At 36.5% G+C, this 24,958-nt stretch overlaps 1 protein-coding gene across 1 annotated transcript in view; it reads left to right on the top strand.

Annotated features, from left to right (window-relative positions):
- SLCO4C1 (solute carrier organic anion transporter family member 4C1) overlaps window positions 1-24,958 on the top strand; it is a 51,416-nt gene that overhangs the window by 15,669 nt on the left and 10,789 nt on the right. The window contains exons 3-8 of the mRNA XM_049769131.1: window positions 12,685-12,867; window positions 16,599-16,695; window positions 18,845-18,966; window positions 20,505-20,623; window positions 22,532-22,676; window positions 23,197-23,392. Coding sequence (XP_049625088.1) covers window positions 12,685-12,867; window positions 16,599-16,695; window positions 18,845-18,966; window positions 20,505-20,623; window positions 22,532-22,676; window positions 23,197-23,392 — 862 coding nt within the window. The remainder of the gene's footprint in view (window positions 1-12,684; window positions 12,868-16,598; window positions 16,696-18,844; window positions 18,967-20,504; window positions 20,624-22,531; window positions 22,677-23,196; window positions 23,393-24,958) is intronic.

Genomic DNA, 24,958 nt, shown 5'->3' with positions numbered 1-24,958 from the left:
CTAAGCTATGACAGTTTGCTAACAGGACAAGTGGACACAAGTTAGAGAGGGATGGATATAGGTGAAGTAGAGTGTCTGGGCTCTAAATCTCTAAGGGCTTGGTAGGACTTGGAAATGGCCAAGTTTAAACAAAAACTGTGAGGTGTGAAATGGGTCAGGGCAGGAAACCACAGCCATGGGGGGTGTCTGGTGTGTGTGTGTCAGAGGAAGAACTTGAGGCAGGAACTATACTCACTGTGTTCCTAGTACCCCGCAGTCCTCCTGACAGAGTACAAGTGCAATTCTGGGGTAGCAGAATTCAGCCTCTCCAAGGGAAGCGAGATCCTTTCTGTTTTACCTGCCAGTTCCAAGGAGGAGTCTGGGTCTGGGTTGGGCCTAGAGGATTGTCCTGAGCTTGATATTTAACTTCTCAAGGTCAGCTCTTAGGCGGATTTGATTTTGCCCTTTTGCCTTTAGAACCTGTAAACGTGATAGGCTGGACTCAGCACTGGTTTGTCCATTAAATTGCCAGTTCTGAGCCTTCAAGACTTGGCAGGCCTCTCGTCCGTAAACGACAGAGGAGCGGACCTCTTGTGGTCTCTTCGAAGACCACAAGCTTTTTTCATTAGCTTTTCATCGCTATTAAAAGTATTTTTGTTTTTTACTTCTTAAGTATTTATCAATGCAGGTGCAAGCAGTAGCTATATGACTTGCTAACATAAAGTCAGTTTTTCAGAAAATACATCAAGAAATTTAGCCCTTCTGTAAATATTTTTATAACAAGTACATTTTTTAAGTATATTATTTTGTTTACTTGTAAGTCTTTTTGTTTGTATTTGGGCCACACCTGGTGACACTCAGTTGTCACTCCTAGCTATACGCTCAGAAATTGCTCCCGGCTTGGGGGGGGCCATATGGACGCCAGGGGGTCCATCTTGGGGTCAGCAAAGCAAATGCCCTACTGCTGGTTGCCACTTGCTCTGGCCCATTATTTGTAGTCTTAAGAATAGTCCAGGGCCGAGAGATAGCAGGAGGGTAGGGCATTTGCCTTGCATTAGGACAGTGGTTTGAATCCTGGCATCCCATATGGTCCCCTGGCCTGCCAGGAGCGATTCTGAGCATATGACCCAGGAGTAAACCCTGAGTGCTGCTGGGTGTGACTCAAAAACCAAAACCAAAAACAAACAAACAAAAAAAACCCCCTAAAAAAACCCAAAACAATAGTCCATATTTACTTGGTATCTGAGTAATTTTTTGGTAGGATGATTTAAATTCACTCTGAATCCTCCCCATTCTTCATAGAAGATTTGGGTGTGAAATTTTAAATATACTTACATGTATTATATTTGTCTTTACAGTTGAATGACATCTTGGCTGAGTTTAGATTTATAAGTTACTTTAAAGATTGATGATACTGGGCCCGGAGAGATAGCACAGCGGTGTTTGCCTTGCAAGCAGCTGATCCAGGACCAAAGGTTCGAATCCCGGTGTCCCATATGGTCCCCGTGCCTGCCAGGAGCTATTTCTGAGCAGATAGCCAGGAGTAACCTCTGAGTTCCGCTGGGTGTGGCCCAAAAAACAAAACTAAAACAAAAACAAAAAACAATCCAAAACAAAAAAAAGATTGATGATACTAAAGTCAATGCCCTTCAGGTTAAGTGACTGACTTTTTTCCTGGACTGTTCAGAATTTTCCTTCATCTTTAAATTCTTTTTTCTTTGTAAGGGAATATCTTCTGCTTAATATTTGTGTCCTTTAAAATTATAAATTTGTCTTTATTTTAGGAAGGTTGCCTAAGTTTTACTGTTGAATTTATGCTTCTTATTCATAAATGATTATGTCTCAGGTCTAATTTTCTTTGTGTCTTATAGAATTTCTCTTTTCCCTGTATTATTTAATTGTGGTCACTTTTTTTCAGCTTATTCTGCACAGGAATTGCTTATAGTCTATATTCTTACTGTCCATTCTGATATGACTTTTATTTTCACGGTAATCTTTATTTTATCTCATGTCTGTTTTGGTTTTCCAAATTGGTTTTTCAGCCCAGAGTTTCTTTTTCTGTTTATCACACAATATTTAAGTTCTTCTAAAATCTCTGTTTTCAACTTTAGATTTTAAGTACTTGTTTTATCACCTTTTTAGAAACATGACAGTATGTTTTTTTTTTTTTTTTTTAATTTCTGGGCTACACCCAGCAGTGCACAGGACTTAGTCCTTGTTCTGCACTCAGGAATTATTCCTGGTGATGCTCTGGGGGCCATATGAGGTGCTGGGGATCAAGTCTAGGTTGGCTGTGTGCAAGGCAAGCACCCTCTCTGCTGTACTATTACTCTGGTTCCCTATGACATTTTCTTTCCCTCTTTCCTATTTACCTTGTAATGAGGCCATAATACTCTGTGTCCAGGGTTTTTGTAAGATGTCTTTGTCAGATTTTTTTTGCTGCATAACATAAGAAAAAACTTGAAACTTCACTTGAAGTTTCATCTAACGGCCAGAAAGCACAGACAGGCTTGAGTCAGCTGTTGGGTTTTCTTACTAAAACGGATTATGTCAACTGCTTGTTTAATTTACAAGTCATTAAGTTGATATTATTAATTACTTGCAGTGGAGAAGCTAAGGTCCTTATCCTGTGGGGTTATTACCATCAGAGTCTCCTAGACGCCTCTACAAAGGGTCCTGGATTCCTTGTCATGATGGCCTATTTGTCTCCAAAGTCAGTGGTGGCTCATAGAATTTCCTTCTTTTTTGTTTCTCTTAATTTTTATTGTGGCCGAAAGTGAATTACAAATATTTCAAAGTAATATTTAAGGTACATAGCGACAATAAATCAAGGCATTCCCACCACCAGTGATGTCCTCCCACCATCCCTGTTCCCAGTATGCATCCCATATCTCCCTCCTCTACCCCCTAGAATACTAGTGTAACTGTCCTTGAAATTTCTCTGATGTATGTTGCTGCTACTGCTAGTGAAAAAAAAATCTGCTTTTCAAAGTGTTTGTGTAATTTAGAGACCAAACACAGCCGTCTCTCCTTTCCAGTTAGTTTGAAGTGAGCTGTAATGAACCTTGGATTAATCGGTGAGCTCCTCTTTGCCCCTGTACTATAATCAAAGATGGAGGGTTGTCATATTCAAAGTCTAGTTAGAGGGAGAATTTCGGGGCCGGAGAGATAGCATGGAGATAAGGCGTTTGCCTTTCATGCAGAAGGTCATTGGTTCAAATCCCGGCATCCCATATGGTCCCCCGTACCTGCCAGGAGCAATTTCTGAGCGTGGAGCCAGGAGTAACCCCTGAGCACTGCCGGGTGTGACCTAAAAACAAATAAACAAAAAACAAAATAGAAAGAAGGGAGAGTTTCATAGTACTCCTTGGGACTCTACTATGATTTAATGTAGCAGAGAACTGGATGCTCCTGTGGACAAGTAGACATTCTCCACCTGAAGCAGTTGTTTCTTTTTCACTTCCTTATTTACTATTTAAACAGGCTGTCTCTGCCTCCCTATAAGCATATCACCAGGAGAAATTCCTGATTGCAGAGCCAGGAGTTAAGCCCTGAGCACCTCATGGTATTGACCCAAGCTTCTCCTTCCCACTCCCTCCTCCCCCCCAAAAAAAGAAAATGACATGGAGGAATAATTTTCAAATTAGTCACCATGATATATAGTTCTCCTTGACAGATTGTATACTTTGTTCTGTGATCTTACTACATCTTCAGTTTCTCTGAGATCTTTGATATTTATCATGTGAATGAATATTTGATATTCATAAGTGCATTCATTTTATTTTTATATATAGTGCATTTTTCTCTCATTGACTTTTTCTTCTGTCTCATAATCTATATGTAGACTTTCAGTTTTTGCTTCATACTTCCCAAATCCTTGGTATTCCTTCAGTGCTGAGAGTAAGAAAAAGTTTTCTTTGGGGAGAGGGGCTGGAGAAATAGGACAGCACGTAGGACATTTGCCTGGCATATAGTCAATCTGGTTTTTATCCCTATCATCTTATATGGTCCCCAGAGCACCTCCAGAAGTAATTCTTGAGTGCAGAGCCAGGAATAAGCCCTGCATGCTGTCAGGTATGGTGGCCCAAAAAGCTACAAAACAAAAAAAGCTCTTTTTTATTATGGTAGTGGTCACTTTTGTAAAGCACCTCAGACGTAGACTGATTGTCAGTTGGAGCCAAATTGGAGCTTTAGAGGATTGGGACTTTCAAGTCCTACTCTCAGCTCTTGGAGGGGTGGGGGTGCTGGCCTTAATCAGTGATTTTTTTTTTTTTTTTGGTTTTTGGGCCACACCCGGTAACGCTCAGGGGTTACTCCTGGCTATGCGCTCAGAAGTTGCTCCTGGCTTGGGGGACCATATGGGACACCGGGGGATCGAACCACGGTCCGTCCAAGGCTATCGCTGGCAAGGCAGGCACCTTACCTTTAGCGCCACCGCCTGGCCCCCTTAATCAGTGATTTTATCTGTCATGCCTGAGCTCAATAACAAAAATCTAGCTGAGTTAATTTAAATATATTTAAATTTATTAAGTGCTTCATGAATTAGCAACCCATTCAGTGAACCGAGGCATCCAAAGAGTTGACAAGAAAAAAGTCATGAACAGATAAGGTATTCAGGCTTGTATTTCATGAGCCTTCTAGAAAATGGAAGAGGAAGTCAGGCAGATTATCTTTGTGTTGGGAATGAGAAAAATTACCATATGAGTGTTGTTAAAAAAAATAAAGAAACTAATGGGGCTGGATATTTGGATAAAACCCTTGCCTTACATTCTGCCAACGTGGGTTCAATCCCAACACCCATATGACCCCCTGAATTTAGTCATAGATGATCTCTGTTGTAGAACTAGCAGTAAGCCCTAAGCACCTCTGGATGTGACTCAAAACAAAAAACACTGGGCCCAGAATGGATTTATGCTAAACTCAAGCATCTAAACTGAGATTTAATATCTAACCTAATTGCATTTCTAACCACTCCCAGGAATTTAATCCTGACTAATTCAGGTTGATAATAACTAGTTCTATGTATGCCTCTGAGGTAGGGCAGCTTGGGCTGCAGTAATCTTGATTTTGACCAAAGTAATCCTTAAAGGGATCCCGGGCTTAGTGTTATAAGTCTTGTCTTGCATATGTGAGATCTTCTACTTACTTTGGAGAGGCTGCAGGAACCTGGAGGGTTATTCTAATCTAAATTGCATTAAATAAAAATACAAGGAAGATATTTCAAACAATTGTTTAGAAGCTCTTATCTTGCAGATTAACTTGTGACAACCAGAAAATCCCAAATTGGCTGATTTAAAATTCCACTGTTAGGAGAGGCTGAAACTGCAGTTTGGTTAGATAGTCTTGGAGGAGCTTGGCATAAAAACTCCATTTGGGTCCTTTTCACTTTTCCATTTGACTGTCACAGGACTGAAGAGAAATTTACACTGATCAGTTAATACTATGGTCCTGGGAGAGGTGGTCACTTCTAGTAGTTGATTTAGGTTAGACTCTCAGTCTTGGTGAATTTTGCCTAAGTGACTTCATCCTGTGTCTATTTTTCCTTTCTTTTTGTTTTTGTTTTTGGGTCACACCCGGCAGTGCTCAGGGGTTACTCCTGGCTCCATGCTCAGAAATCGCTCCTGGCAGGCACAGAGGACCATATGGGATGTCAGGATTTGAACCAATGACCTTCTGCATGAAAGGCAAATGCCTTACCTCCATGCTATCTCTCCGGCTCCTATTTTCCCTTTTTTTAAGAAACTAGTATATAGTGATCTCCATAAAGAAACTAAAGGATTGGATTGCAGGTTGTTAATGCATTTGGGAGAGCAGACCTCTTGAAAAGAGTTTTGGCCTTATTTCATCTTTACTTTTATTTCTTTTTCATCTAACACTTCCAGACTTCGAACCCTTGTAATAAACCAACAAGCTAATGAATAAATCAATTTCTCAATTCTCTGAGCTGCTCTAGTGTCTAAAGCAAATTTTAGATGAGACATCTTTTTAACCTCAAATTTATGTCAGTAATACCAGTGAAAATCCAAATTTGCTCATGACCAGTGAATATCCTAACTTCCTCATCTTAATAATGCCTTAGAGATGTCCGAAAGCAATTAGGTTTTTTTCCTAATTTCATCTAACATGTTCTAGTCTGTCAGTCACTGTGCCTGAAGTGATTGTTTTATGCTGCATGTTAGATTTTTTTAAGTGTTTTTGGCTCTTGTTCCTATTTTGTATATTCTTGCATTGGCATTTTGATGTTTAATTTATGATGTTCTTTTGTTAATATTTTTATTTGTTAATATCAATTTGTGCTCAATTAAAAAAACATATTAGAGATAGTATAGCTGGTAAGGTTCTTTCCTGCACAAGCCTGATCTTTGTTCAATTCCTTGTACCCCTTATTTCCTAAACCCTACTAGTAGAGCCAGGAATAAGCCCTGAGGCACCACTGGGTGTAGCCCAAAAACCAAACAAGTAATATCTAATACTTTTACTCCTTATTTGAGTAGCATTATGCTTCTTATTATTGACATCACTCTTACATAATATTTTAAGATTTGGTCAAATTTATCCCTGAGAGGATCTGGGTTGGAGAATTAATTTAGAATTTTTAGTTTATTTTCCTGAGTATTCTGTCATGTTTATAAAGTTTTTTTCTCTCAGTGGTTAATTCATGTATTATTTGTATGTATGTAATTTTATTATTCTTATTTCTTTAAGAAAACTTTAATTTTATTGAAATTTTTATTTTATTAAAACACTTTGTTTATAGAGTATTTCTTACTATTTCATTTATTGCATTTAAATTTTATATGTAAATATCACTCCTGAGAAATTTAATTTTTATTATGAGAATAAGTTACATAAACTTAAGTTCTTTTCGAATTCTACATAGAAATGTCTTATTCTTCATTATGTTCTACAGTTCTAATTTTATTTTCAGTTTTTATAGAACATAGTTTTTATTTAACCTTTTAAACATAGGTATGTATTTTTGTAGCATATTTGGTTGAATTTGATTTTAGAATTGTTCTTGGAACTTAAAAACGAAAATCATATGTTTTTGTTTCCCAAAGTCTAATGCCACTGATATTATTATTTACTTTTTTCTCTAGTTATTTTGATAATTTGCTCTGAGAAGTGGAATGTGAAAATTAATATCTTTTGTTTTAATTTCTTTCTAGTCTGGAACCTCCTGTAGTACTTAATATTGTCGCATTTTGTATATATCATATTTAATTTTAGGGGAAGTTAAATCACATCAGACTGTGCTTAAGGCTTCCTCCTCACTCTGCTTAGTGATCAGTCCTGGTGATTCTCAGGACACCATATGTCATGGTGGGGATCAAGTTAGGGTCAGAGGCATGCAAGACTTTATTACCTCATGTATTATTTTTCTGGCTCCACTAAATTTTAATTTTATATTTTTGTGAGCCTTAATTATAATTGGTTTACTTTATATTTGAGTTTTTACTTAAGGGGGCATTTTTAGACTAGGAAGATAAACAGTACAGTGGGAATAGGGTAAAGGAAAGAACAAGGTTAGAAGTGAACCATGGTTGGTAAAAGGTTGACAGATTGGAATATAATTAACATGTCCAGGTTTGCTTTCAGTCTTTCAGACTTCTTCTATCTCCAGAGTTATGGCTTAGATCCATTCCATCACCACCTCTTTTGTGAGTTTTTCATACATCTGCATTATAATTGGGTGATCTTGTGATATTGTCTGCTTTCATCTTGGATCTTTCTGACCTTTTAAATAATCTTTTAAAATTTGTGTATATCAAAGTTCTTTATGCTTTAAAGTTCAGTAGATTTTTTTCATTATGTAGCATCATGTACCCATAATTAGACAGCTTATTAATTAATTAATTAATTTTTCATTTTGGGGCCACTTGGCTGTACTCGGGTTACTTCTGGCTCTGCACTAAGAAATCACTCCCGGCAGGCTCAGGGGACCATATGGGATGCCAGGGCTAAAACCCAGGTCGGCGGCGCTTGCAAGGTTAATGCCCTACCAGCTGTGTTATTGTTCCAGTCCCCATATAATTAGGTAGTTTTGTAGAGTAGTTTCATTACCTTAAACTGTTCCTTTGTGTCAGCTACTCCATTTTTAGGTGACTACAGATTTTTGTACCACCCAATGGGTTTGCACTTTCAGATGGTCACTTGCTTGGAATCCTAGAACTATCTTTTTCAAGTGTGAGGCTTTCATATTAAGTTGTGTGCACTGAAGATTGAGTCATACATTTTTTTGATTCTTGAGATGTCATTTCTAAGAGTCAGTATTTTTTTTTTTTGAGTCACACCTGCCTTTGCTCAGGGGTTACTCCTGGCTCTGCGCTCAGAAATCACCCCTGGCAGGTTCTTGGGGATCATATGGGATGCCGGGATTCAAACCACCATCTTTCTGCATGCAAGGCAAACACCCTACCTCCATTCTATCTCTCTGGCCCTCTTATAGTCAGTTTTATGCAATGGAAGCAAATGATTCAGAGAAAATTAGTACTGAATACAATAGTTTTCAAAAGGTTATTACCTTTTTTAACTTTTTTAAGTAGGTCTTTCTTACTTGAAGTGATTATGAAAGACTGTTTCAGGTGCAAAATAAGGTATCCGGAAACAAATCCACACATAGAAAATGTAATAAAATATGTGCCACTTGACTTATTGGCATATTGCATTTCTATATCTTCTCCCAAAATCTATTATGTATGAATTAAAAATAAATATAAATGTTGGATAAAGTCCTTGTTAATTTACGTTCAGTCTTGGAGAAAGGGAGAAAGGGAGATTTTTTCCAAGCCAAATAATCAAACTGAGAACATATAAAGAAAATCTGAAAAATTCACTGGAAAGAACTATTTTGTCTACTATGTGGCTAGTAGACAAAATTTTAAATTTCATTGGTCATTTGTCATTTAACAAATCAAAAGTTTTATATGCACATATATAGTATATATAAAACTGAGATTGGTAGTGATTTAGGTTGTATTTAATTTTGTAAAGTGTAGCTGCATTCCTGGTGGTTTTGCATACTTCTATAACTTTTGACCTTTTGGCATATGATCTAAGTATTTTCTTTTTTTTATATATACTTTGAGCCTGTCTTACAGGTACTTAAATAAATGTGAAAGATAAATTAAAAAAATAATTATCATAGCATTGTTTATAGTGATGTATTGTAAAACTAAGGATTTGTAAATATAATGATGTTGTATATTGCTCATATATAAGTGTAAGTTAGGGCATGGGTAAAAAAATGTCACAGGAAAATTATAATGTGAAATATTATTATAATACCAGTAAAGGAATTTAAATATGTCTTGAAGCAATAGAAGTGAAAATGAGGGACTAGAGAGTTAGAGGAGGCAGGACACTTGCCTTGAATATGGCTAGCCAGTGTTCCATATCCGGCATCCGGGTCCTAGAGTCCCGCTAGGAATGATTCCTCAACACAGCCAGAAGTAAACTCTGAGTCACTGGCTGTGACTGAAACTAAAAGCAAGCAAGCAAACAGACAAAAAGATGAAGACAACCCAAACAAAATCTTCAACCCAAATCTCTATTCAACAGTACATCAAAAGGATACTACATCATGCTGAAGAGCTAGCTCAGGAGGACCCAGGTTTGGTCCCTGCCACGAAGCATGGTTCCTTGAGCACTGCCAGAAGTGCTCTTGAAGTACAGAGCAGGAGTAAGCCCTGGGCACTCCTAGTGGCCCTAAAACTAAAATAAATTAAAGTTAAAAAAGAAGAATTAAGGAATTAAAGATATTTAAGGTATAAGTAAAACTGGGCATTGATTTTTATAGACAGAGGGCTTGTCTTGGGTACTTCCTGACAACTAGGCCAGTTGCTCAGTGCTCAGCTGCAAGATGCTGTGTACTTGGACCCTGTGGGCTGGGCCGGATGCTGCTCAGGATCTCCAGAGCCACCCTAAAACAGTGTTGGTGGTGGTGGGGCATATGGTGCCAGGTATCAAACCAACACCAGCTATATGTAAGACAATCTAGTATTCGATATACCATCTCTCTGGCCTCCCCTTAATCGGGCATTGTTAAAGATAAGGAGAAGGTATTGAGTTAAAATGTACTTATATAAAATGGAAGTGAATACGAAGTGCTTGTATGTGTGAGAAAATGCCTGAAAAACAATCAAATGACTAGGGAAGCACCATAGTATCTGGGCTGGCCCAGGTATCCCGGGCAGCACAGAGCCCAAACAGTGTTTATCCTTCTGATCATCATGCATTAAGCACCTGCCATCGCGGCTGAGAATGCCAGTTTCTGAGTACTTTTTGGAAGGTCTTATCCTCTGCCCCAACAAGCAAAATCCTCACAAAATTATCAGAAGATCAAATGTCTCACTATCAAAAAGTTTTATCAGACTGTTTTATCTGTTATGAAAAAATAGAATAAAATAACTGGTCTCTGAAGATATGCAATCTCTGAAGATTTTGCAATATTTCAAGTAATGGAAAGTTCTAATATTAGTCTAATTTGCCACCTCTAGGAAAGTGACCAGGAATTACAATCCAAATGTCTCACATGAGAGTCTGGTTGTAAAAATGGAGCTTGCCAAACTTTTCTTTATCCTCCTATCTCAAATATATGCTGCATTCTGGTCATATTTTAAACTTGAAATTAAAAAAAATGTGTATAGTCTTCTCAGTTTGAGATAATTTGACATCTTTCACTATATGTTAGCATGAGGGTTTGGTTTGCAAATCAGTGTGAAATAGTTGCAATGGGTTCAGATAATATATATCATCTCAGATAGAAATGGTAACAGAAAAAAAAAAAGCAGTTAATTCTGTGATAAGAGGCCAGAGCAATAGCACAGCAGGTAGTGCATTTACCTTGCACACAGCTGACCTGCCAGGATTAATTTCTTTTCTTTTCTTTCCTTCCTTTTTTTTTTTGGCCACACATGGTGACGTTCAGCAGTTACTCCTGGCTATGCACACAGAAATAACTCCTTGCTTGAGGGACCATTTGGAATGCCGGGGGATTGAAGCACAGTCCATCCTAGGCTAGTGCCTGCAAGGCTGACGCCTTACCGCTCCATGCTACCCCTCCTGCCCCATGCCAGGAGTAATTTCTATGGGAAGAGCTAGAGTAACCCCTGAGCACAGCTGAATGTGACCCCAAACCAAAACAAGTCTTGTGATAAGAGCTTGCACAATTTACCTTAACAACTTGACTATGTTATATAATATGTAGAAATATTAATTATAGTCATTGTTAAGTATATTTCGACTTCTAGTATTTGTTGATTTTACACGGTTTGTATTTTTTTTCCATGTTTTTTCTTCTCGTACCTCTTCCTTGTATAACCACACTCTGATTTCTTTTTCTAGATTTTTTTTAAAGATTCTGTGTTTAAAGGCATACAGTATTTTATTTCCTCTGATTTATTTCACTTAGTATAATATCTTCAAGGTCCAGTTAGGTTGAAACTGATAGAATTTCCTTCTTTTTTTGTTTAATGACTAAATCATTTTAAGAATGCATTATAATTTGCTTAGGAATGCGTGTTCAGTGTGAACTAGTTAATGGATTTTCTAAACAAATAAAGTGGCTAAATATTTCTTAGCTCCTCCATTAGGAAATAATAAACTTGATATCAAGAAAATGGAAAATGAATTGTTCAAGTCTGTTTTGAAATGTAAATTCAGTACACATTCCAGATTCAAAGGGAAAGAACTGGTGATATGTTTTAAACAAACGTGAGAGTTCACTGTTGTCGGATGAGATTTGCAAATCTCATTAGTTTTGCCCTAATACCTAGTCCTTGAGTGTGATTTTTTTTTAAAAGATTGATTTTTGTATGGAACTGAGATCTAACTGAGTGCCTTATTACATGTTTGTTCTCTACCATTGAGTTCTCATCCCTATTAAGAAAGACATATAGTAAATCTTGACAATAACCCTTTTTCTTTGAAATTTAAAGTAATATTTGATAAAGCTATAGTTGGGTTCAAAAAGTAAATTTGATAAACTTATTTGAACTTTACATGTATTAAATATAGGAGTGATCCCTGAGACTATTTGGTTGTGACTCCAAATCTAAAATATAAAATAAAGTGAAAAAATAAATCACTGTTTTATAGTGAATACTGAGAATACTGAGAATAACTTTTAAAATTATCGGTATGTTTTCAAATGTTGATTAGTAAATTCATATGGTACACATAATTTATTTGAGATTTCTTTTTTTTGGGGGGGGGGGCACACCCAGTGATGCTCAGGGGTTAGTTACTCCTGGCTACGCACTTAGAAATCACTCCTGGCTTGGGAGACCATATGAGATGCTGGGGATCAAACCCAGGTCCGTCTTGGATTGGTTGCTTACAAGGCAAATGCCCTGTCCTGTGCTATCGTTCCAGCCTCTTATTTGAGATTTCTAAAACGAATAAATGCTTGCTTTTTTGCTCTTGGTTTGAAAACTGTCCTTCTGATACTACTCAATTGTGTTTACATATTTGAATACTTGTTAATTTTGATTCTTAGTTTTTATTTGTGTACTGCATTTTCTCAATTTTGAAGTGGTAATAATCCTTAGCAATACATTTGTTCAATGCAGTTCCGGTATCATAAAAGTGAAGTGGTTGGAAATAATAAGGTTACTACTTTAGGCAAATAAAATCTGTAAGGTAGATTTTGAAATTACTTGCTCTATTTCTATGACCTTAATAATTCTCCTTTTGTCTTTAAAGATACATGCTTAGCAACAAGGAACCGAACCAGTTGTTCCTCTTCAAGTTCCCCACTTTCCAACTACCTGTACGTCTTCATCCTGGGGCAGCTATTTCTGGGAACTGGCGGGACTCCTCTCTATACCCTGGGGACTGCTTTTATCGACGATTCTGTTCCCACACACAAGTCTTCTCTCTATATAGGTAAGTTTGCTTTTGCTTGTTTAATTTATAAGTCAAGGAGCAGATTCTCATTACATTCTTAGTTGTAATTGTATGGTTATGTCTGTTAGGGGCTACGCCTCTTTCTTTGTTTCATTATTTGCTGCCATTGTACACTCAGGTGAAAGTGCTGATGATTTCTGTTGACATCCTGCTCTTTTTCCTTTTCAGTCCATGCCAATCTTCCTGGATGAGGCAGCCAAGCTATGTGCTGTCTCAATTACTTAATCACAAGCTCATTTGTACAGGGTGTGAAGTTGAGCAGTGCTATTCTGCATGACTTAACTTTACCTTGTATGTCAACAAAAGAAACCACAAATAGTACCCCCAAATCTATAGTTTTCTTTTTTATATTAACCTTTTTTTCTTTACCAAGTTATACTTTTTTTAACCTCCGCTGTGATCTATTCCGTGGTAGCATCTTCAAGTTCCATCACTGCCCTTCCTGTGATGTAAAGCTAGGACCAGGGCTGTGTGTCATGGGTAAAACATACACCTCACCTCATGTGCATGGTTCTGGTCTTCAACCCAGCCTGGCAAAATGTTTATATAAAGGAACAAATGAAATAAAAAACCATAGATATTTCTCCAAACATTCCTTTAACTGATTGGCTTATAAATGGCAGGAATGTATTCCCCATAGTCCTAGAGACGGGAAATGTTCCATGAGAGACTGCTTTTCAAACTCATTGCATGAAGAGATCTCACTTTTGGGTGTGTTCGCTGTGTCCTCCATGGCAGAACTTCTCTAAAATTCCATTGTTCAGGGCTTTGACTCTTGTCATCTAGTCATTTCTCAAAGTCTCTACCTACATGTTCCTTCACATTGGGGATTAGTTTGAATAGAAATTGCATTTGTGATGGTTGAAAGGACACAGATACCCCAGAGGTGTGTACTGTCTTTAGTGACTGGTAGTCACTTGCTTCCAAATTCCCTGATTTAGACCACTTAATCCTCTTTGTTTGGAAACAACTACACTCCTGTTTTGTTTTCAGCTCTCTGCAAGGTTCTAAAACTACTGCTGTAAGTTCTGCTATGTTTCAACTTCACTTATATTCTCCTAATAAATGCTTTTCATTCTTCCACTTGAAAAGGCTTCCTTTCTGAAGTCCTTTCTCATGAGTACTTTTTTCTTTAAAGCCATTTTATTATTTATATTTTGGTAGCAAGCTCAGATCAGAAAAGGTTTTCAGGAATTATTTAAACACAATTGTTAGCACGAAGACCCATTTAAGATTTGGGTAATGCCTGGGGACTCAAAGAACTCTGAAAATTATATAGTCTTGATTGTGAGTTATTACAATAGAAGAATTTCAAGCAAATAACGGCTGAGAAAAAGTATAGGAGGTGCACTCCTTTCTGCTGAAGCCTTGCAAGTTACAATTAGATTTGCCAGTGGCGAGGTTTGGCAACCCGTGTGATATGTATTTTATAGCTAAGTTCTTTAGAAATCCAGGACCTACTGCTTTTGTTCAGGGTTGGTCATGCAGGGACCCCATTGCCCTGTGTGCACCAAAGCATTAAGACTTCTAGAAGCAAATGTGTCCAACAAAACCTTATTGTTTGTGCACTAGTCTTATTAGTTCGATACAGTGAAACTACTTAGCCCAGGATCTCTCTGGATCTCTCTGAATGTTTGGAGAACACATACCAAGCAAGCTTAATGTGCTTCCTCTTTGCTCAGTTCTCTCATTTCATGTCCCTATTTTTCTTTCGGATAATTTGATATTATTTCATTTCCTTCTTCTATTCACTTTCCAGGTCCTTTCATTGTTCTGTGTATTCAAATTTGACTATTTTTATGGGGTTGGAGATGGCACCCCAAAATGCTTATGCCTAGTTTGCTTACTCCTGGCAGTGTTTAGTTTCAGGGACCATATAGTTGCTGGAGTTGGACACATATGGGAAGTATATTCTCCACTGTTCCTCTCTTTGGTAATCTCATTTTTGTCTTTCAAAGCAAAAGGTTTGATATCATTCTATACTGTCTATTCCCTTGGTTTAACTTCATTTTGTGAAGTTAATCGCTGCTTTCAGAACCTTTTAACTTCTTTTTTCTTCCTTCCAACATTTATTTACTTGTATATGTGTATTTAATCTCCTAGGTAATTAAATGACTGAAATGTCTTAAAATAATTCACTTTATCCATGTTTAGTTTTTATGACTTTTTTTTTGTTTGTTTTTGATTTTTGGGCCACACCCGGTGACGCTCAGGGGTTACTCCTGGCTATGTGCTCAGAAGTTGCTCCTGGCTTGGGGGACCATATGGGATGCCGGGGGATCGAACCACGGTCCGTCCAAGGCTAGCGCAGGCAAGGGAGGCACCTTACCTCTAGCGCCACCGCCCAGCCACTATGACTTTTCTTTCTTTACACGTATTGGCTTTGTACTGTGGTCATATTTTATAAGATGTCTATAGATAACAGCACTAAACCTGAATTAAAAAAAAAATTTTTTTTGTTTTGGTTTTTGGGTCCCACCGGCAGTGCTCAGGGGTTATTCCTGGCTCCATGCTCAGAAATCGCTCCTGGCAGGCACGGGGGACCATATGGGATGCCGGGATTTGAACCAATGACCTTCTGCATGAAAGGCAAATGAACGCCTTACCTCCATGCTACCTCTCCGGCCACCTGAATTAAAATTTTTAATTTTAAAAGAAAAGCTGTTCCTGAGACCAGTTTGAGAATCATTACTATGTAACACTCTTAAACATGGTCATTTATCCAGAACTTTCTGAATATAAAAATTTTGAATATTCAGTAAATTATAAATTGTATAGTTGAACCTTCTGCTAATGTACTTGAACGAATTTGATATATAGCTACACTATAAATTAAGATAATGATATATAGAAATAAAAGCTCTTATTTTTTAAGATCATTTTACATGATCTTTTGAGACTTGGTCTAATATGTAAGTTTTAGGGCTGAAGAGAGAGAACAGGATACTAGTTTTGAATAATTATGTTAAAATTTTAAATAACTGAGAGAGATGAAGCCAGGTTACTGTACCAAATAAAAAATGAAAACGTCACTCAATGGATTAGGTTTCAAAACGTGATTGAGGGGCTGGAGGGATAGTAGAGTGGGCAGGGCAGTAGTTTGCCTTGCATGTAGCCAAAGCCAACCTGGGTTCAATTCCTGACATCTCAAATGGTCCCCCAAGTACCTCCAGGAATTACTTCTGATTACAAAGTCATGAGTAGCTCCTGCATATTTTCAGGTATGACCCAAAACAAAGAAACAAACAAACACTTCTGATTGGCCCGATCCATGTCTTTCAATTAAGTGCTAATGGAAAAAAATAGAATGCTTCTGAAATATATACAGTATGAAAAGGCTTCTCATTTCACAGTTTTCCTAAAGAACTATAAACCATCATTATTACTATCCATGAAGTTTAATAGAAGATATAATTTCCTTGCTACCAGGTAATAAATAACCTTAAATCAATTTATAATTATTGGATTTATTAAAATCCAATTTACTGATTTATTGGATTTATTGACATTACCAAAACAACACATTTTATATTGAATTTTATATTTTACGCTTCATTCAAGTGATGACTTTCAAATGTGTTTTAGTGAGAATTTTGATGCAGTTCTAATCATTTTAATTTTTACACAATAAAGTCTTTCTTTATTATTGCATATTCAAAGCAGTTTGTGCCAATTGCTGTTTATAAATAGCATCTTTATTCTTCTTCTAGGAATTGGCTATTCCATGTCAATTTTAGGTCCAGCTATTGGCTATGTGTTAGGAGGACAACTTCTGACTTTGTACATTGATACTGGTATGGGACAGAGGTAAGGCACTGTCTATTTTTCCTTCCATTTAAATTTTTTATTTAATTATTTAAGTACCATAGACATATTTGTTTACAGTATTTTCTTAGAATGTGACATTTCTAGAAACAAAAATGAATAATACAAGGCAAATTATTTTTATTTTTGTGAGTTTGCACCATACACAACAGTGCTCAAGGGAAACTTTGGGTGTGGTGCTCTTAAGATGCTTGGGTGACCATGTGGTACTGGGATCAAACCCAGGGTTTTTAACCCTGTGATGTATCTCTTCAGCCCTTCACAATTTGTACCACAATATATATTGTGCTTCCTGAATAAGTGTCAAAACATGAAATAATTTGTTCATAAAAGGATATTTACTAGTTTCTTAGTGTATTTTTTTCAAAATTCACAGCTTATCTTAATGCATTGTTACAAATAATTTAATCAAAATCTGTTGTTTCTACTACATATAGCATGAAGCAGGTTGCCTGAAGAAGCTTTCTTTTTTTTGTTTTTGTTCTTGTTTTGGGCCATGTCCATGATGCCCAGGGATTACTCTGGCTCTTCTCTTTAGAAATTATTTGTAGTGTTTCTTGGGGGCCCATACGGGATCCCAGAGGTATGTGTAAGGCAATCGCCCTACCCACTGCACTATTGCTTTGACCCCTACTGAAGAGTCCTGACTCTGTGATTCTGAGGCTAAGTTCTTTTGTAACTCTAGCAATATCATAGAGATCACAGCTCTGACAGTGGATGATAATAGATAATACTAATTTCACATTATGTTTTTACAGCATATTTTTCTGTTACATTTCATATACCATCTTACTCAATTCATTTTTTAAAATAATATCTCTTTAATTTACTCAATTCATTTTATAATCCAATATTGCACTCACTATGCACGGCCTGGTAAGCAGATAAGGAGAAGATTAAAGATCTTGTTTTAATCAAAATTTTCCCTCTTTGCTGTTGAACCACTTTCCCTTAAAAGTGAAATCAGTGACTATGGGGGCACCTTATTTTCTCATTTACTCAAATAATAGTAACTACACCATCTGTAACATGACTAGAGCAGTGAATAAGAAAGCATCGTCATGGGTATGTGATTTGTTCTTTGAGCTGTTAGTTATAGTTTAATCTTTTAGAGATTATATAAAAGGTGTGCAGAGAAAACCACTGAAGCAGAGAGCTGCGTTTTTAAGACAGTGCATTTTTATTTCAGCAGAAAATTATTTCAGTTGTAAGAGAGATAACATTTTCAGGAAGAGTCTATATATAAAAACTTAAATATGTATATATATTGAAAGTTATATATATGTATATATATAAAGTTCTTATGTAAGAACTTCCAGAGCCATTATATATATATGTATATAGGCATATATGTATGTAAGTATGAGGAGAAGACCTGAGAAATAGGACAGCAGATAAGGCATTTGACTTGCATGTACCCTATCCAATTCAATCTCTGACAGCCTATGTAGAACTCCAAGCTTCACCAGGACTGATCTCAGTTCAGAGCAAGATTAAATCCTGCCAGGCTTACAAAAACATTTTTATTTTTGTTTATTTCCGGTCTCGAATACAGGCAGGGGGTGGGGGAGGAGGGAGATGGAGGGCATTGGTGGTGGGAATGTTGCATTGGTGAGGGGGGTGTTCTTTTTATGACTGAAACTCAAATATAAACATGTTGGTAATTATGGTGCTTAAAAAAGATATTATTCAAAAAATGAGAAAAAATCATAAAAACTATTAATAAAATTTCTTTGAAGGAATTTTATACTTAAATGAATTTCCTATACTGAGTAATGTGTATACACAGTACATACCTGATTTGCTATAAGTTATCTTTAACTTAAAACTTAACATATAAGAGAAGAAAGGCTTATCGGAGTAAAAAGAAAGATCAAAATTCTATGTATACCCTGAAGTATTAAGCATCACTTATTTACTGTTAAGTCTTTAACGTTTAATTTCATTTGCCCATTGAAATATTTAGTAAATCATTTTTCATAGAGCTTTTATTCATCTTGCTCATTCATCACTGTGATCCATGTAGAATTTTGGATACTATAGAAATATCCTTTCAAGTTTTCACTGATTTAAAAGTATGTGATCATTCTAGAGCTTTCATTAACAAGATATGGTTGTTTGTCTGTTACAGCATTGATATCACTGAGGATGATCCACGATGGCTCGGGGCATGGTGGATTGGATTTCTTTCGATTTGGCTCTTTGCGTGGTCTTTAATAATACCATTCTCTTGCTTTCCAAAACATTTACCAGGTGAGCACGTTTTTTTTCTTTTGGTTTTGGGCCACACCCGGTAATTGCTCCTGGCTTGGGGGACCATATGGGATGCTGGGGATCAAACCCAGATTCATCCTGGGCCAGTCGCGTGCAAGAACCTACTGCTGTGCTTTTGCTCCACTCTTGTTCCAGCCCTTATGTATTGCATTTTAAGTGAATATTAAAATGTGTTCTTTGTTTGATAGAATCTCAACTGGTGGTATACAGTCTTTTGAATCCATCTGTATTTTAGTTGCTTTTGGATAGTGATAGTAATATTCCTGATTTTTATTTCTAGTTAATGATCAATACAATTACTCAAACACTCATATGTGTTGTCTGACATCCTTACCAATGTGTATGCCAAAATCTATTTAAAACTCTTGGAACTTAGTCACCAACTTCAAGGTCCATTATGTCTTAAATCATTGAAACACGCTTTTGTTGATGAAAGCACAAACTATTCCTTCTCGTTGTTACCGAAAGCATGCTGTACAAAACCCCAGTTTTCACCATACTTTAATACTGTTTTCATCAAAGATAGAACAGAATTTTCAGTTCTTTGTGGAATTTTTTTCTTCAATATCTTGTTTTAACTGATTTGAAGGGATAGTTTACTATTGATTGAAGATCTTTAGTTGTTTCTGTTAAAAATAAAATAAGATAGATAGATTAACTTTTAGATATGGGAAAAGCACGGTGGTCAGAATAGAAGTAAATGGGATCATTAACTTTGAACCTGAATGACCCTACTAACAATTCCATATATTGACTTTTCTGTTACTCATAATTTCACTATCATTCCAAAAGAAATATGTTGTAATATAAGATAGTAAACTTTATTTCAACTGTAAAGTGAGTCTGAGTTAGTAAAGAAGTTAGTAAAGAAGGAAAGAATCCTAGAACCTACTTTTTTTGTTTGTCTTTGAGCCACATCGGTGTTGCTCAGAGGTTACTCCTAGCTCTGCACTCAGAAATCGTTCCTGACAGGCTTCGGAGACCTTATGGGATTCTGGGAATTGAACCTGGGTCTATCCAGGGTCGACTGCATGCAAGGCAAAATCCCTACTGCTGTGCTAGATACCTGAAGCTGAACCTACTTTATTAATATAAAAAAGATTGCAAAGAGAACCAACTGAAAGGAAGAAAAAAATGAGATTTTAAAAATATGACAAGCAATTGACCTCTTCTTAAGTTGGCACTTCCACAGCTAACTAGTAATAATAATGACACCAGGTCTTAGTACAAGCAGACTTTATAAAGACATAGAATTTATATTTCTACTGATAAATAGAACTTCTTATATTAAGACCAGAGTGATAGTATAGTGGGTAGGGCACTTGTCTTTCACTCTGCTGACCTGGGTTTGATTCCTGGCATCCCATATGGTTCCCCAAGCACTGCCAGGTTGATTGCTGTGCATAGTGCTAGGAGTAAGCCCTGAGCACCTCCAGGTATGTCATTCCCCAAAAAGAAAATTATTTTTAAAGCTGAAGATAGAAGTGATAAAACAAGCATATTTACTGTTTTATTAGGTACAGCACGAGTTCAAGAAGGAAAAGTTTCCCAGACCCATCAGAATAAGAATTCTTCTTCACAGGACACAGATGAGAAATTTGGCAAAAGCTTAAAAGATTTTCCAGCTGCTCTAAAGGTACATGTCACATGTGCAAATGTACACACTACACTATATACATGTATATGTGTATATTAAATATGTAATGCATTAAGTATACATGTTTTGCTCTTGTTAGCTTATAGTTACAGTTTATATAAGCAGTTCAGGTTTAATTTTTTGTTTTGGTTTTGGTTTTGGGGCCACACCCAGTGACATTCAGGGATTACTCCTGGCTATGCACTCAGAAATTGCTCCTGGTTCGGGGGACCATGTAAGGACACCAGGGATCAAACTCAGTTTTGTCCTGGGTCAGCCATGTGCAAAGCAAACATCCTACCACTGTGCTATTGCTCCGGCCCCTCAGATTTAATTTTACTAACTTGCTGAGTAACTGATAGTTAATGGTTAGGAAATGAATTACCTTATTGCCAATATCAATAATACAATAATTCACATTAATACTATTTCCCATATTGCACATAGCCCTGTATGATGAATTGTTGATAAATTGTAAATGCATAATTGAGAATATCAGATCAATATTTTTCCCTTTTTTTTTTTTTTTTTTTTGTTTTTTTGGTTTTTGGGCCACACCCTGTGACGCTCAGGGGTTACTCCTGGCTATGCGCTCAGAAGTTGTTCCTGGCTTCTTGGGGGACCATATGGGACGCCGGGGGATCGAACCGTGGTCCGTCCTAGGCTAGCGCAGGCAAGGCAGGCACCTTACCTTCAGCGCCACCACCCGGCCCCTATTTTTCCCTTTTTAAGAGGTGGTGGTTGCTAGTTAATTACTTTGAAAATTGAGGTGAGAAAACAAAAGTTCATTGGTCTCTATTGTATTTGCAGATAAAATTTTTTATTTAGTATTATAGAAGTTTTTTACATTACATATGGGAATTTAAAATTTTAACCTTGTGAGATTTGAAATTATTAATTCATTATTTTTCTCTTCAAATGAAAGCCTTGAAATTACTCCATGTTTGAACTTTGCCTTCTTTCACCCATGCAGCTGAATATTGTGTTTTACTGGAATTATTTAATATTTATATCCAAGGGGCTGGAGCAGTGGTGTGGAGCGGGAAGGCATCTGCCTTGCTGGCACTAGCCTAGGACGGACCATGGTTCAATGTCCCAGCATCCCTTATGGTCCCCCAAGCCAGGAGTGATTTCTGAGTGCATAGCTAGGAGTAACCCCTGAGCGTCATTGGGTGTGGCCCATAAAACCAAAAATAAAAAATAAAAAAATTATAATTCAAAGTACTATAGTTTTATTTTCTGAGTTCGGTTTTATTTCATGTATATATTTACTTTATTTTATAAAGTCTAATGTTACCATCATGAATTCTTTTTTTTTTTTTTTTGGTTTTTGGGCCACACCCGGCGGTGCTCAGGGGTTACTCCTGGATGTCTGCTCAGATATAGCTCCTGGCAGGCACGAGGTACCATATGGGACACTGGGATTCGAACCAACCACCTTTGGTCCTGGATCTGCTGCTTGCAAGGCAAACGCCACTGAGCTATCTCTCCGGGCCCGAATTCTTAATTCTTAAATGCTTGAATAGTACTTCGGAGTATTAGAACATTTTGGATCATGTTTCTTTAATCCCGAAAATATGTGTGTTTTATTTAGTTCATTTTGGTAAATGTACCACAATCTTTCTCTTCTTACCTTACATATGATAATGTATATATATAGTGACCTTATTAATAAACTATCACTTTTCCAGGTGTTCCACATAGACATTTTCTAAAATGTATTCAAACTTATGTAGGTGGTTCAATATTTATCATATTTATATTTTTGTGCTACACAAAATGCTAAAATCTTACAGACAAGTATGTAGGTTCATTAAAACTGTACCATTTCATCATGCTATTCCCTAATGCTGCTTTTTTGCAGTGAAACCATAGACATTCATTGAATGAACTGTATTTTTTCTCTAGAGTTTGATGAGGAATACTGTCTTTATGTGTTTAGTTCTATCAACTTCTTCAGAAGCCTTAGTTACTACTGGATTTGCTACATTTTTACCTAAATTTATAGAAAATCAGTTTGGATTGTCATCCAGCTTTGCTGCTACCCTTGGAGGTAAATTATTTTCTTAGTTTTCTTAACCAGACAATTTTAATTTACCACATTAAATGTTTATTAGAATAGTATTTAAATTCTAACAAAAATATTTATTTACTATTGATTTATGTAAAATTGTGTATCATTTTGTATACCCAACCCTTGAAATGTAGACGTTTTACTGCTTTGATTAAAAAGGAGATTTATCTGGTAAAGGAATGGATGTTAGAACATTGTATGACTGAAATTCACTGATGGACAATTTTGTAACTGCATCTCAATAAAAATTCGTTCATAAAAAGTGATTTTTCTACATACATTCTGTGTATAAATGGCAAGATACATACATATAGCTAAAGAAAATTTAATTGTTAATCTTTATCTTAAAATATTCTATTAATTAGTTAATATCTTTGTCATTCATCACGTTTATAAAACACAGTATTTTTATATATTAAAATTAAATTGGTGTCTATAATTGTTGTTTTCTGCTGACTGTATGTGTTGGTTTTCTCACAGTTTCCTTCTTTTTCATTAGGGGCTGTTTTAATTCCTGGAGCTGCTCTTGGCCAGGTTTTAGGTGGTATCTTTGTTTCAAAATTCAAAATGTCGTGTAAAAATACAATGAAATTTGCTTTGATTACATCTGTCATTGCATTTGGACTGAGCTCCGTATTTATTTATGCCAACTGTGAAAACGAGCCATTTGCTGGTGTTACTGAATCATATAATGGGTAAATATATCTCAGTGCTTCTTGGTTTTTGGCTTTGGGGTAATAAACTATAGTGCATTTGTCAAGGATTTTCTTTTATTAAATTAAATAGTAGATTGATTTAGTAGTTTTGTATTTTGATTGGATGGCTATGTAAATTTTTATTTTTGTGGTTTAATTGATATATTAGTTACATTCGGGTTTTATTTTAGAGTATTTAAAGACCAGGTATGGTATACTGTGTATTAATTCCTTTTAATACTACAGAGCATGAAGTTTACATTCCTAAGAAGAATTTAATATTGTATATCCATTTTGATATACTTTTATTATTTTGTTTTGTTTAGATACCACACCTAATAGTTCTCAGGGGTTATTCTTGGTTCTGCACTCAGGGATCACCCTGGTAGTGTGGAAGGAAGATATGGAATGCTGGGGATTAAACATGGGTCCGACATATGTAAAGCAAGCATCCTACCTACTATACTATCGCTCTGGCCCTAGATTTACATTGAAAATGGAGAAGACTCTCTAGTGAAACTAGTACTATTGCATGGATTGAAATTAGAAATAAGAAACAAATTCTAATACTTCAAAATAAACTATGATAATTACAGTGTGTTTGCATATAACTGGTTTGAACATTTTATCTGAATTTTTTTGGATTCCTTGCAAACAATACTCCAGGTGCTTAGAAGCCATTTTGGCATTCTTGATTAACCAGGTTGGGAAGCTCGGTGGTAATGCCCAGTACCTGATAATGCAACAGATCTGGGAACCAGCAGGGTTACACCCAGCAGGGCATGCGACCAACTCTGCCATGCCACACATTCTAGGCATGCACACCAGCCCTTTGAGCCTTCTCCCTGGCACCCTTCATGGTCTTTCTTTTGCTTAGAAATCCTAAACCAGGAGTAGAAGATCAGGTTGACTGACATTATATTGCTATGTATTTTATAGTTCAGAACCTACAGTTCTGCCATGATGCATAATATGGCATTGTGTATAATGTATCAGTTAGATAAATGTACTTTTGTTTGAAAGAGTCTGCCAATATTCATTATGATCTGTGGTATATCTATCATTAAAAATAGTTGAAATAAAAGAAAATAGTTGAAATATTATGGAGTTTCAGGGATTTATCTTTAGAGCCTTATTTAGGTTTTCACTTCATTGCTTTAGGTAAGATGAATATCCGAATAATATTTTGTCTTATAGTCCATGAGCGTGTCTGTCCTTTCATTTTGTGTGTGTGTGTGTGTGTGTGTGTGTGTGTGTGTGTGTGAGAGAGAGAGAGAGAGAGAGAGAGAGAGAGAGCTTGTCACAGAGAGAGAGAAAGAGCTTTTCACACTTTTTCATCCCCATCTGTCATTGATTTTTTTTTTTTTGTGGGTACTGTTTTCACAATAATCCTTCTGTGCTGTGGACATTCACCTTAAAATATATGGATGCATGTTACTCAGGCAAAACCACACTGCACTGATGAGAGTATTCTGTGAAATGTAGCTGATTTTTGTTTGTACTTGAACAGGGAACTTTTTCTTGTTAGTGTATATTCTGCCATTTCTCCAGTAGTCTGCTTATATT

The sequence above is a fragment of the Suncus etruscus genome, chromosome 2, assembly GCF_024139225.1.
Source record: "Suncus etruscus isolate mSunEtr1 chromosome 2, mSunEtr1.pri.cur, whole genome shotgun sequence".
Taxonomy (NCBI): Eukaryota; Metazoa; Chordata; class Mammalia; order Eulipotyphla; family Soricidae; genus Suncus; species Suncus etruscus.
The sequence above is the reverse complement of the archived record's forward strand: the minus strand, read 5'-3'. Positions and strand labels throughout refer to the sequence as shown.